This window comes from Phyllobates terribilis, unplaced genomic scaffold (assembly GCF_046119375.1).
Source record: "Phyllobates terribilis strain yellow unplaced genomic scaffold, ASM4611937v1 Scaffold_4__5_contigs__length_816908805, whole genome shotgun sequence".
In the NCBI taxonomy this organism is placed as follows: domain Eukaryota; kingdom Metazoa; phylum Chordata; class Amphibia; order Anura; family Dendrobatidae; genus Phyllobates; species Phyllobates terribilis.
The window spans coordinates 714418848-714432360 of NW_027362764.1; the positions used below are offsets into that span (position 1 = coordinate 714418848).

General features: G+C 51.6%; 1 protein-coding gene and 1 long non-coding RNA gene across 3 annotated transcripts in view; one reads left to right on the forward strand and one right to left on the reverse strand.

Annotated features, from left to right (window-relative positions):
• ZNF706 (zinc finger protein 706) lies at positions 1-12290 on the reverse strand. 2 transcript variants are annotated; one of them, XM_073679678.1, is made up of 5 exons: positions 12134-12279; positions 6895-7081; positions 3738-3874; positions 1175-1278; positions 1-231 (listed from the first exon to the last, which is right to left on the reverse strand). In XM_073679678.1, exons 3-4 carry the CDS (start codon positions 3870-3872, stop codon positions 1183-1185), a joined length of 231 nt encoding a protein of 76 aa, XP_073535779.1. In that variant the 5' UTR covers positions 3873-3874; positions 6895-7081; positions 12134-12279; the 3' UTR covers positions 1-231; positions 1175-1182. The 2 variants fall into 2 exon arrangements, with proteins under 2 accessions (XP_073535779.1, XP_073535778.1); XM_073679677.1 differs by lacking the exon at positions 6895-7081 and having other exon boundaries at positions 12134-12290.
• The window catches only part of LOC141265955 (uncharacterized), a 23170-nt gene continuing 17075 nt past the window's right edge, over positions 7419-13513 (forward strand). The window contains exon 1 of the long non-coding RNA XR_012320174.1: positions 7419-7546. This is a non-coding gene — a long non-coding RNA (uncharacterized lncRNA). The remainder of the gene's footprint in view (positions 7547-13513) is intronic.

Below are 13513 nucleotides of genomic sequence, written 5' to 3' on the forward strand. Positions count from 1 at the left end.
TTGTAAAATCAAGTTACTACTTTATTGAACAAATTATACACATTATGGACATCAAATCAATATAATTACAACTGTAAAAATTTGAGAATTGCCCAACTTTGAGATTTACAAATTAGTAAATAACTGTACATTTGGAGGTCGCTGTACAGACCCCTGTGAAGGGAACGGCATAAAAATGTGGTGGTTTCCAGATAAACCACCTGAGAACAGTCGATACAGTGAAGGTGTTTCCTAAAAAGAAAAAAAATGCAAAATTTAGATTCTGTCTTACATCCATACATCTAAATTCCCCAAGCCCCGAAGCCTAGTCTAAAAACTACTGGCAATACCAAACTTGTATTTTTCCATCAATGGAGCTGTGGGAGGACTTTCTTTTTGCAAGCCAGGTGGTAGTTTTTAGGTCAAGAATACACATGCGTCGCGTGCCCCTGAAGTCACAGCTGTTGCTACCTGTGACACGGTCGCATGGGTTTCCAAAAGTGTTGGATTTTCTATTGTTGGTCACAAGTGGTATGCGACTCACTCGCCATAAACTTCAATGCAAGGCGCGAGCGTCTGACTTGTCTGGAATTTGGCCATTTTTTAATAGAAAAGCCACAGCTCTAGAATAGTCAGGCAGACGTTTTTCGGTCGGGCAGCTTATCCGAGAATTGCAACACTAGCTGTACTGATACAATAAATCTGTACCCCCAAAGTATTTTTTAGGGAACTGTGGCAAATAGAGGCGGCAGCCACCGGCCGGGCCCATCGAGGCGGCAGCCACCGGCCACAGCCGGCATCTGTCAGGTATGAAGCAGGTTCAGTTCCTGAGCCCGCACCATGCATGGGGACCAGATGTAGGACATACTATTACATCTTACGTGGGAAGGTGTTAAACATGGGATCGGTTGATCCTGCAGTTAGCAGGCCTTTTCTGTGGAAGGACAGTTGCTGCTCGTTTGCGCCTCTCCACTGTCCCATTGTGACATCGATAAATCCTAATAAGCCCCTTGGCCTGCGGTTATCAGAGACCCCACCTTTCACCATCAGCCCTGACTTTCCCCTTGTAACTCTTCGTACACTGCGGTTACCATCTCTGCAGATCTCTATTCTGCACATGTAGCGGAGGTGACAGTAGTGAGATGTAGGTGAAGTGTCATCGGTCAGTGGCATGATATGGGCACGGAGAGCTTACCTTACACTCTAGGCTTCAACGCCAACCAGCTCCGGAGGGAGGGGAACCTTCGGATGTTTACTCTCAAAGTGCTGCTTGAAGGTTTTGGGATCTGGCATTTGTGTCTGTCAAGTAAGGAAGAACAATGTGAGTATGGGAACGTGAAGAGACATCCCAATATAATGTGTCCAGATTTCCCCACTCTCTGTCCCTGCACGATGCAAGATCTACATAAGGATCTAATAATCATATATTCCATCCATGCAAGATCAGCGTCAAGCCAGCTGCTGTACACTACAACTCTCAGCATGTCCGGGGCTGTCAGGCCATACTAGAAATTGTAGTTTTAAAATAGTCGGAGCACTGCAGGCTGCCGTCCTTCATTCTGGGAAAGGTCCTCCAGCGACAATGTCCAATGTACATTTACAACTCACTCACTCACTCACTCACTCACTCACTCACTCACTCACTCACTCACTCCACCTATGGGCGCTACTTATCTTGTCAGCAGTGTTCAGGGTGAGGGCTGAGAAGTCGGTACGTGCTATTCACTACTAGCGGCAGATACTAAATATTGTGAACTGTGATGAAACATCCGATGCTCAAAGCCATATACAACCCCGCGGCTATGGACGAGGAGACAGGGGCGGCCGCACAGGGGCCCAAGAGGTAAGGGGGTCACATCTACCTCCAAAGCAGGAGGAACTGTGCATTATGAGGACTTACTGCACTGCAATGGGCCCCTATATTATTCCTACACAGGGCCCTCGTCTATCTGCAGTGCAGGTATGGCAGACTCGTCTGCAGGTGACGAAGCCCTGGCATACAGGTATACCATAGATCCATCCCACACATCACGACTCATTCAGGAGGGAATAGCTCTGTACTGACTCACCGGCCACAGCCAGAAGACGCCCTGGTGCTCTGCTAACCACAAATCTAAAAGCCACCATTCACACTAGATGAAAGTCACACCAGTACAGCTGATGCTCCCAGCTCCCCAACAGATGATAACTGACAAGAGGACAGAGTCAGCGAAGTTTTAACTACTGATTTTTTTTTTTCCTTCTCCCCCCTAGGAGAGAAAAACCCCTATGAGAGCAGTCCACAGTTTCATCTCTCTACCCCTTAAACAAACATGCTCATGTGTCTGCAGGAGTAGGGAGAGATATCCGTCCCCTGACCGAATGTATGGCGGACAGCAATCTCATGTGCATGGCCAGCGAAAGGGAATCTGTCAGCAGGTTTTTGCTACCTCATCTGAGAGCAGATGTAGGCAAAGAGCAGCTGAATCCAAGGATAGATCACTTATATTACTGGCTGCAGCCATTCTCACACACAGTTTTTAGATTTAGCATGAAGCAGAGCTGAGGAAGCTAACCCCGCCCACACCAGGTCCTGCATATATAATGTCCATAAATTGTGACCGACCTATCACAGGAGGGGGCGTGTAGGACCAGGAGGCACAGCCTGTGTCAGTGTCACAGCAATGATAAGCTCTTGGTGCTAAAACCATCACTGTAAGCCAACAACAGCACATAGCTTGATAAGAGCCATCACTGAAATCTCTGCTTTAACCCCTACAGCATGCTGTCTTCAGCTTACATAGCAAAAACCTGCTGACAGATTCCCTTTAAGGGAGTTTTCTTTCTCAAGATCAATCTTCAGGAGCTCACCACTCCCCAGCCTCCTGAGGGGCACTGAAGGGGGCTGGATGCAGTATCTGGACAGCTTCAAAGCAGCGCTTACAAGCTCTATAGCAAAGAACTTACAAGCGCTGGACTGGTGGCCAGAAACTAACAAACGAGCAGTAAACTAAGGAAGTAAAAATCCCACGGATAGGATTTTTATTAACAAGTAAACTGCAAAACTGCTCGTCTTTACACTTTGCAATTTTAACCATTTGTCATGTTGAGACAAGAGCAGTTGGATGGCCATTAGGGTTGCACTTTTGGCCTTTCGCTCTATTCAAGCCCAAGACATTGAAGCTAACTAAAGATAGGAGGGTCCTTTGTCTAGGTGGTAACAAGTTTAGGCCGGAATACCCCCTAACATGTCAATCCCGAGGAGATTCTTTTCTTACACTCTGTTCACACTAGCGGCATGTCTATAATGCAGCAGTTTTTAAAGGGTTACGGCATATCTAAGGATAAGGACTGCTGGCACTCTCTGCAGACAAATCATTTTTTAAAGGGGTTGTGCAGCGCCTCTCTATCAGACCAGGTGCTGCGGTTTGCTGGACAAGACAAATGCCAAGGCAACCAATGGACCCCCTCCATGGGCTATTCTGATTAGGGTACATATACACGATACCCGCCGAGCATCTGATAGTTGTCTCAGCCTGGCAAGTCATTACATCTCTCATTCCTACATGTGAAAACTAGAAGCATGGCACAGCCCCTTTAAAGGTTTAGTATGACCCATAGAGGGAATACATCAGATAGGGCCGTGCGTTACGTCAGTGAGAACATCTGGTCGGTGACAGCAGGATGTGATGACAGGTAGAGAGCAGCCAGATATCCTGCACACGAGATAAGCGGCGGCCCTACCAGATCCGTCATCTTATTGCAGAATATGGCATTACCCGACAGACGGAGCAGGTGAACACTAGGGCGGCTTTAGCGGCAGCTTTCTGGTCGTGTCCTTGTTTCTTCTTCTGTTCTGCTTGCTTCTTGGCGTTCTTCTGCTGGGACTGGATCTTCTGATGTCCTCGAGCCATATCTGCAATGTTAGACACGTTACTTACATGAGAAATGCCAGCAGCACGGCAGGTGCACGGAGACAGGACTAGGAGATAGCGCCCACAGCACCTGCTCACTTCCAGGCCGCGGCACATGCAAGGCGCTATTTAAAGGCCGGAGTCACATGGACAACACACAGGAGACTGCCTCCAGCTGGCCATACACGAAGTGGTGGAACTGGCCTCGCCATCTGACGTTCATGGCCTCCTGAAGGCAGATATTGGAGGGAGAGGCATCAGGCATTTCGAAAGGAGCTGCCTGCGGAGATTGGAAGCGGCCCCAACCGGGAACACATGAACATTAGCCTTTAGACGGCCAATGATGACAAAATATACAATCTGTGTGGCCAGACTACTGATTACATAAAAGGCTGAACCCCAACCCCAACAGATTAGGTGACAAAGGATCACATGGTTAAAATTCAGCTGCCAGATCCTTTAGTTCAGCAGGTAGAAAAGCCCTCGCCAGGAGTCTGGCAGCAGCTCCCTCAGAGAACACAGGAACTGAATATGGGGGGGGGGGGGGGGGGGGGAGTCTGGAGGGATAGTTATTGGCTTAACTAGCGTTGGTCTGACAGCTGCCTATAGTGTACGGCCAGCCGCCATGTCACCTGTGAACCGATGAGAATAAAGAAACTTCATGATCAATCTCCATGCAAATATTGGAGGCAGGTGGGATCTGCTGGGGAGAGTTAGATACATTATCTATTGAGGGGTACAGGATCTACTTTAAAATATGGTGCATGAGCTGCTTTAGTGTTATACATGAGAGGCCAAATAAAAGTCCCCCATAGGGGACTCCCGACTCCTTATCAGGGGAGAATAGGATTGGTGAATTACAATTGTGATCTCCAGGAGATGGGCCGCCATCAGAAATGTCTGACAGCGGCTTACATCCCCGTCCATACTCAGAACTGGAAACAAAGTTGCATGTGTGAGGTAGTTGGGAAAGATAGATGTAGGCAGACTGCCATCAAAGTTCAAAATTTCTGGTGTGTTAGCCACTTGCTTGTAGAGATGTGTCCAGCCTAGTGTACAAAGGTTGTCCAGGACTTATTAATAATCCATAAGACTAGGTCATCAGATTTGTGAGGGTCCGACACCAGGCACTCCCACTGATCATCTGGGTGCAGCTCAGCTGCAGTTTTGGGGGTCCCATTACAAGGCAGGAGACCCTCACTGATTGGAGATTGAGGACATATCTGTTGTATATTGATTACCTTAGGCAAGGTGTGGTGCCAGATTCGCATCCTCATGAATACATAGATCCTGGACAACCCCCTTTAAATATGCATTCAGATCACCATTATACTTCATTGGCATAAATATATAAAAATAAAAGGAAAAATTACATAAAATAAAAACAATATAAATTGGTTTATAACCATGTAAGAAAAAAACCCCAAAATGTGTTATAATCAGTCAGGAAGGCAACGCTGTTATGAGACTACACTGCTAGAACCGGAAAGGCTGGATCAGACCCTGTCACGCTTCTGCAGAGAGGTCACAAATGGTGACAGCTGCCGAGCCCATGGGCGGCACGTGCAGGAACCATCATCAGCTGCGAGAAAAATCTATATCACACTGAAACTCACTGGTATGGGAAATCAGAAAGTCCTATACGTCCCCCGACTACAGACATAAGAAGAGACACTTCCTATATAACAAGCACATTATATAAGGGGACACCTATGAGGCCAATGCACAAAACTGGACTCTGAGGCTACAAGGAATTTCTGGTCTCATAAAAAGTTGTATTTATAAAACAAGATGTTCTGAAACTTTTCCCCAAACTGCAATTCTTATACGATCTCTGATCGCATTCAATGGAGGGAGACATTCATACTACAAAGCGCATGGAGGATATGATCAGCTCACATATCCACAAGTGCACATGATCCCAAATCCAAGGGAAGGCAGTCCACAAAAAGAGGTTGATCCAGCACTTCAGATAAAATAAAAGTTTTATTCCATCGATAAAAACATTGATCAAAAGAGAATCCACGTCATCAAACCATCCGAGGGCAAGGTCCTAAAGATTCAAGTTCCTGGTTGACACGTTTCAAAGTAACATTTCTTACTCATAACTCACTCAGGTTAGGAGTAAGAAATGTTACTTCGAAATGTGTCGACCAGGACCTCGAATCTTTCTTTGGGACCTTTTTCTCGGATGGTTTAGCCGAATATTTGATGATGTGGATTCCTTTTTGATCAATGTGTTTATCGATAGAATAAAACTTATGTTTTCTGAAGTGCTGGATCAACCTCTTTTTGGAGACATTCTTACTACATCTAGAAGTGAAAACTTGTACAGACCCAATGCTCCTTGCAGATGAAGGTTTGCTACCCCACCCAGTCTACTTTGTCCGTGTACACATGTGCAGTTGTCATTTCAGTTTTTGGATCATAAAAAACGGAAATAAACGTTCCAGTGCAGGATCCCCTGATTGCAATAGGAACAGATTTTTTCCAGGTTTGGAGTTTCTCAGTTGGATCACAAAACGTCCGCACAACTTTTTGTACAGTTAAAACCTCAAACCACCCACAAAATAATAATAATTAGAAAAAAAATAAAAAAAAGATCATATGTTCATCAGTTACTAGATCTGTCTTTGCAGCACTGTGCAGGCCCAGAACTGGAGATGCTCATTCAAGGACTCGTCTAATAAAGTGGATCTGATGTTACAGATGGATGGAAAACTTAAAAATGTGTCATTTTTTTCTCAAATGATAGGCCTGTTCAAAAATGAAAACTTTGGTTTCCATTATGCATCTATGTTTGTTCCGTTTGTAATGTACAACTGGGCATGTGAACAGCAACCAGCATTTTACAAACAACTGACACATTGTAGCAAACTACCAGAGCCTGTATTACTGATGGTCTAGATACAATTCTATGAAACACTCAGCTGTTCAGTTTCTGGATTTAAAGGGCTTGTTCCCCTTCAGAAAACTTTTGCCTGCAGTTTTTAAAAAAGAAAACAAACCACACTTTACTTACTCTCCTAAAATCCAGTGAGGTGTCTGTTGCTGCCGCCAGGCTCCCTTTGGCAGTGCTTACGCTAACCCAGGTCATACCGTCTACATCGGCAGTGCTGCGGAGTCAGTGATTGGCTGCAGCCTTTACAAAATCACAGGAGCAGCATCCAGAAACAACGCTGGAAACCAGGAGGGAAAGTAAGGTGCAGCTTGATTGTTGCAGAAAAAACAAAAAAAAACAAACAAAACTGAGCCAGCAAACAAAAGTTTCCTGAATAGAGACGGCCCCGTTAAACAAAAGGGCAACAAAGATCCAATGATGAGGAATGGAAATGGGGGGTAATAGCAAGCCATTTTTTTTTTTTTTTTTTAGGGGAAGTTGATCCTGTATGACATCACTGCTGATCCCTTCTCATCATCCATCCATCCAATCCCCTGGCCACCCTTCTTCCTATTACTTTTCCTCTATAACTTGTTGGCCGGTAAGATATTGTTACAATGTATCATTCTTTTTTTTTTTTTTTTTTTTAAAGTTATGTAAATAAAAGTTACAAAATAGAGAACATTGTTACGACACTGCGCTCGGAAGTTACACAACACCACGGCTTATGTAACCGGAGCACCGGGAGGGAGATGGGATCCTGAGCGATAGCGGGTCCAAAAGCCTTCTACAGGTGAGAAGTGATTATTTAGGGGAGGGGGGTTACAGATCACCCTCTATGGTGTTATCAGAAGTATTTGGATTAATTGGTGCAAATACAGCTGCTTCACTACATAGGAAAGTCTGAGTCAGCGGGCGGAAGAGCTGACCCCTCCCGAAGAGCTGAACATTTAACCTTTTCCACACGATTGTTACAAAGTAGCAAATAAGACAATAGTTAGATTACATTGGTGCACTAGTGCATTGAATATTAAAAGATGTGGGCTCTGTATGTTTATCTTTTTTTAATATTTACATTAAACTCATTACCGAGTGTTCTGTCTTATTAGTTATATCTGATCAGAAAAGGATAAATCTAAGATATTATGAGATGAGAAAGTCAGGTGTATTGTAGATCTCATGAATGAGCGTTATCCATCTTAAAGTAGTGGACAATCCCTTCTCAACCGGCACAATAGTAGCAGCTACCCTCACCTTCGGTGGGCGCTGTTCCAGCAATATCAGCATTGGCGGCTCAGTGGTCGTGTGACATTGCCAGCTGGGGGAACTATGATTACTGAGTAGTGGACAACCCTCTTTAAATGATATATTTTATATCTTATTACTGAATGTTATAATTGTCCCACAAAATTATGAAATAGAACTCACTAATGAGAGATGAGACCCATCTTCTAATCTCTTATTTCAGAGTTATAACGATCAATGACGACATGCAAGACCAATATTAACAGCGTATTACCCATTATCTCATTATTGAGTTATATCACCTTATAAGATCTCATTTCTAGATGTTATGCCTTAAAATGAGATAATAACGATACCCAGATTCATTAAAGCATTTAAACTGGTGGAAAACATTTTCAAAAGTCACATTTTTTTCTTAACACTAACTTGCGGAAAACTTCTGAGACTTTGGAAGTCTTTAAGCTACCAAAACGCGTTGGGAAACTTGGTCGGGATGGGGCATGGCTACGGGTGTCCGTCAAATTTTTGCAAAAGGCAGCAGCGTTCCTTACGCCTGAAATGTTGCTCCAGTCTCTGCTTGTGATATACCCCCCCAAATATGTCTGCTGGAAAGATCCACATGTGAACTGATCAGGTGGAATGAAGGACTGGCTTTGTCGGCACCGGAAGTGTGGGCAACCGGAGTAACATTTCCAACTTACAAAAAGAGGAGACATCGCTCAGTACAGATATTATAGGAGATCTACTAATGCTTCATTTCTTTAGATTATCGCAGTTTTCACATAGAAGCTGATGGCTATTATACCACATCCACAAATAGGCGGGGTGCACGTTCACACGTTTTTCACCAAATACCATATTTGGTGAGAATCGACTCGCAGGACCCGGTCCATCGGCTAAGTCAGTGATCTGTGGCTGCTGGACAGGAGCCTTGAGAACAGCCTCTTACCTCCCGGCATATGTGGCTCCCCTTTTGATTAGCCTGGACTGACGTCATCGTTGCGATGTGAAGCACATGTGACACTGTCAGGACGGCTCATCAAAAGAAAAGCCGCAGGTAGTCAGGTAACAGGCCGCTCTCAAGGCTTCTGTCCAGCGGCCACCGATTACTGATATGACTGATTGAACGGATCCTGTGAGTCCATTCGCACCAACTGTACAAAAACGGCCATTGGCTGGAAAGGATCACGGTCACCGCAGATTCTTAGTACCAGGATCTACGGGCATGGCAGCAAATACTCACCGATAATTGGCAGATATTACAGCTGTGACATTGCTGATAACATTAGCCCGTTCATCCGGAGCCAGCAACAATGCCAACCCGTCTATCGTCATATGCCTGCCACAAGCCAGTCTCTTTTCCCCCATCCGTCCACAGCCAGCCAGCCCGCCAGTCCGTCCGACAGCCAGCCAGCCAGCCAGCCCGCCAGTCAGCCAGCCCGCCCGCCCGTCCGCCAGCCCGTCCGCCAGCCCGCCCGTCCGCCAGCCAGTCAGCCCGTCCGTCCGCCAGCCCGTCCGCCAGCCAGCCCGTCCGCCAGCCAGCCCGTCCGCCAGCCAGCCCGTCCGCCAGCCAGCCCGTCCGCCAGCCAGCCAGCCCGTCCGTCAGCCAGCCCGTCCGTCCATCCGCCAGCCAGCCCGTCCGTCCGTCCGTCCGCCAGTCAGCCCGTCCGTCCGTCCGCCAGCCCGTCCGTCCGCCAGCCAGTCAGCCCGTCCGTCCGCCAGCCAGCCAGCCCGTCCGTCAGCCAGCCCGTCCGTCCGTCCGCCAGCCCGTCCGTCCGTCCGCCAGCCAGCCCGTCCGTCCGCCAGCCAGCCCGTCCGTCCGCCAGCCAGCCCGTCCGTCCGCCAGCCAGCCCGTCCGTCAGCCAGCCAGCCCGTCCGTCAGCCAGCCAGCCCGTCCGTCCGTCCGTCAGCCAGCCCGTCCGTCCGTCAGCCAGCCCGTCCGTCCGCCAGCCCGTCCGTCCGTCAGCCAGCCCGTCCGTCCGTCAGCCAGCCCGTCCGTCCGTCAGCCAGCCCGTCCGTCCGTCAGCCAGCCCGTCCGTCCGTCAGCCAGCCCGTCCGTCAGCCAGCCCGTCCGTCCGTCAGCCAGCCCGTCCGTCCGTCAGCCAGCCCGTCCGTCCGTCAGCCAGCCCGTCCGTCCGTCAGCCAGCCCGTCCGTCCATCCGCCAGCCAGCCCGTCCGTCCGTCCGTCCGCCAGTCAGCCCGTCCGTCCGTCCGCCAGCCCGTCCGTCCGCCAGCCAGTCAGCCCGTCCGTCCGCCAGCCAGCCAGCCCGTCCGTCAGCCAGCCCGTCCGTCCGTCAGCCAGCCCGTCCGTCCGTCCGCCAGCCCGTCCGTCCGTCCGCCAGCCCGCCCGTCCGTCCGCCAGCCCGCCCGTCCGTCCGTCCGCCAGCCAGCCCGTCCGTCCGCCAGCCAGCCCGTCCGTCCGCCAGCCAGCCCGTCCGTCAGCCAGCCAGCCCGTCCGTCAGCCAGCCAGCCCGTCCGTCAGCCAGCCAGCCAGCCCGTCCGTCCGTCAGCCAGCCCGTCCGTCCGTCAGCCAGCCCGTCCGTCCGTCAGCCAGCCCGTCCGTCAGCCAGCCCGTCCGTCCGTCAGCCAGCCCGTCCGTCCGTCAGCCAGCCCGTCCGTCCGTCAGCCAGCCCGTCCGTCCGTCAGCCAGCCCGTCCGTCCGTCAGCCAGCCCGTCCGTCCGTCCGCCAGCCCGTCCGTCCGTCAGCCAGCCCGTCCGTCCGTCAGCCAGCCCGTCCGTCCGTCAGCCAGCCCGTCCGTCCGTCAGCCAGCCCGTCCGTCAGCCAGCCCGTCCGTCCGTCAGCCAGCCCGTCCGTCCGTCAGCCAGCCCGTCCGTCCGTCAGCCAGCCCGTCCGTCCGTCAGCCAGCCCGTCCGTCCGTCAGCCAGCCCGTCCGTCCGTCAGCCAGCCCGTCCGTCAGCCAGCCCGTCCGTCCGTCAGCCAGCCCGTCCGTCCGCCAGCCAGCCCGTCCGTCAGCCAGCCCGTCCGTCAGCCAGCCCGTCCGTCCGTCAGCCAGCCAGCCCGTCCGTCCGTCAGCCAGCCCGTCCGTCCGCCAGCCCGTCCGTCCGTCCGTCAGCCAGCCAGCCCGTCCGTCAGCCAGCCCGTCCGTCCGTCAGCCAGCCCGTCCGTCCGCCAGCCAGCCCGTCCGTCCGTCCGCCAGCCAGCCCGTCCGTCCGTCCGCCAGCCAGCCCGTCCGTCCGTCAGCCAGCCCGTCCGTCAGCCAGCCAGCCCGTCCGTCAGCCAGCCAGCCCGTCCGTCAGCCAGCCCGTCCGTCCGCCAGCCCGTCCGTCCGTCAGCCAGCCCGTCCGTCCGCCAGCCCGTCCGTCCGTCAGCCAGCCAGCCCGTCCGTCAGCCAGCCCGTCCGTCCGTCAGCCAGCCCGTCCGTCCGCCAGCCAGCCCGTCCGTCCGCCAGCCAGCCCGTCCGTCCGTCCGCCAGCCAGCCCGTCCGTCCGTCCGCCAGCCAGCCCGTCCGTCCGCCAGCCAGCCCGTCCGTCCGTCCGCCAGCCAGCCCGTCCGTCCGCCAGCCAGCCCGTCCGTCCGCCAGCCAGCCCGTCCGTCCGTCAGCCAGCCCGTCCGTCCGTCCGCCAGCCAGCCCGTCCGTCCGCCAGCCAGCCCGTCCGTCCGTCCGTCCGCCAGCCCGTCCGTCCGCCAGCCAGCCCGTCCGTCCGCCAGCCAGCCCGTCCGTCCGTCCGTCCGCCAGCCCGTCCGCCAGCCAGCCCGTCCGTCCGTCCGCCAGCCAGCCCGTCCGTCCGTCCGTCCGTCCGCCAGCCAGCCAGCCCGTCCGTCCGTCCGCCAGCCAGCCCGTCCGTCCGCCAGTCCGTCCGTCCGTCCGCCCGCCCGCCAGCCCGTCCGTCCGTCCGCCCGTCCGCCAGCCAGCCAGCCCATCCCACCCGGTCAGTTCCCATGCGGACCTTTCCAGCAGACACCCTTAACCCCTCATGTGCCACTACCTAATAGGATAGGAGGGTACAATACAAGCAGTATAAGAAAGTGCTGGAAGCCCCGCACACGGAATAGGAAGCCATGGCTGCTCCCGGGTGTAACATATGTCTGGAGTCTCTCACCGGCTTGTATCTAGCGCTAGCATACAAGTACCAGCTTTACTCCAGTACATTACTAGCCCACAGCGGGACCTACCGCTCACAGGAGGCTCCGGCGGCCCGATAGGACGGGATCTCTGCTACAACCGGTGAAAACAGGAGGCGGAGGGTAAAACCGCTTGTATCCGGACCTGCGCTACCACAAGCTCCGCCCCTTAGCACAACAAACTTCTGTGCGCAGGCGCGCTTGCTCACGGCCGTATCCAGGGAAACAAGAGGATGGGCGGATCAAAAGTACATTTTTGGACCAATGAGAATGCTTATTGGTGCGCATGAGTATCGGACACGATCGTATCCAGGGGAACAAGATGGGAGGCGGGGCCAGGCTGCGTCTGCGATAGTACGCTCCAATAGGAAGGCGCCATGGTGACGTCAACCGGTCGGAGACTGATTGGGCTGGTGGGAGTTCTGCAGCGAGAGCCCCGGTGTCCTCACTTGCCCCCGGTACAGTTACCTCATACAGACCTGCGGCAGCGGTCAGTGCGGCGTCCTGCGGGGTGATGGCGCCATGTGCGCACACTAGTTAGCAGGTGACGTAAATATACACAGACATCCTCGCCTAAGTGACGTCAGGGAGGCTGCGGTGCTGTGTGCCCCTCCCATTAACCCTTTGCCTCCGCAGCCATTTTTTACATTTGCATTTTCCCCAACTTTTTTATTCCTCCGTGCCCATAGCGGTATGAGGCTTGTTGGGAGGAGCCGAAGTTATTTTTTTGTGCCATTTTGCCGTCTGTAAGGCCGTGTTCACACGTAGCGTAAATCCTGTTTTTTTTCAGCTGCGTCTTTTCTGCAGGCTCCGCACTAAACTACACAATAACAATTTTCTCTTATTGCATTTTTTTAGGTCTTCTCCCCCTTGTTTGATGCGTTTCTGCTGCAGATGTGAAGCCGCGTGTTTGATGTGTTTTTTATAGTACAGAAAAGCTTTGATTCTGCAGTTTGGTTTTGCAGTTTTTTACATGTGGTTTTTTTTTAGGCTGCACACAGAAGGCAAAAACAAAAGAAGCACCAAAACTGCACAATTCAGCACCGTCTTTAGACCACAGGGGGCGCAATTTTAATGAAATCACATCCACTTTAGTTGGACAGATAAAAGCAGCAGATTTTCTGTGCAAAAAACCCACAGCATTTATGCTACATGTGAACACAACCTAAACGTCCAAGTAACATGTATGAGATTTCATGATAACTGCGTCCAAAGACGCTGCTGTACTGCCAGTTTTGGTGCATTTTTTCTAAATAACCTTCTATTGGGCAGCACGGTGGCTCAGTGGTTAGCACTGTATGATGAGTCAGTGATTAGCACTGTAGCCTTGTAGCGCTGGGGTCTTGGGTTCAAATCCCACCATGGATAACATCTGTAAGGAGTTTGTATGTTCTCCCCGTGTTTGCGTGGGTTTCCTCCAAGTTCTCCGGT

Bases quoted from the DNA above. Each gene is read 5' to 3' on its own strand.
- ZNF706 (XM_073679677.1), bottom strand. From the start codon at position 3,872: ATGGCTCGAGGACATCAGAAGATCCAGTCCCAGCAGAAGAACGCCAAG. The intron at 1,279-3,737 runs GTAATGCCATAT...CTTACTTGACAG, and splicing joins TCACCTGCTCCGTCTGTCGG to ACACAAATGCCAGATCCCAA.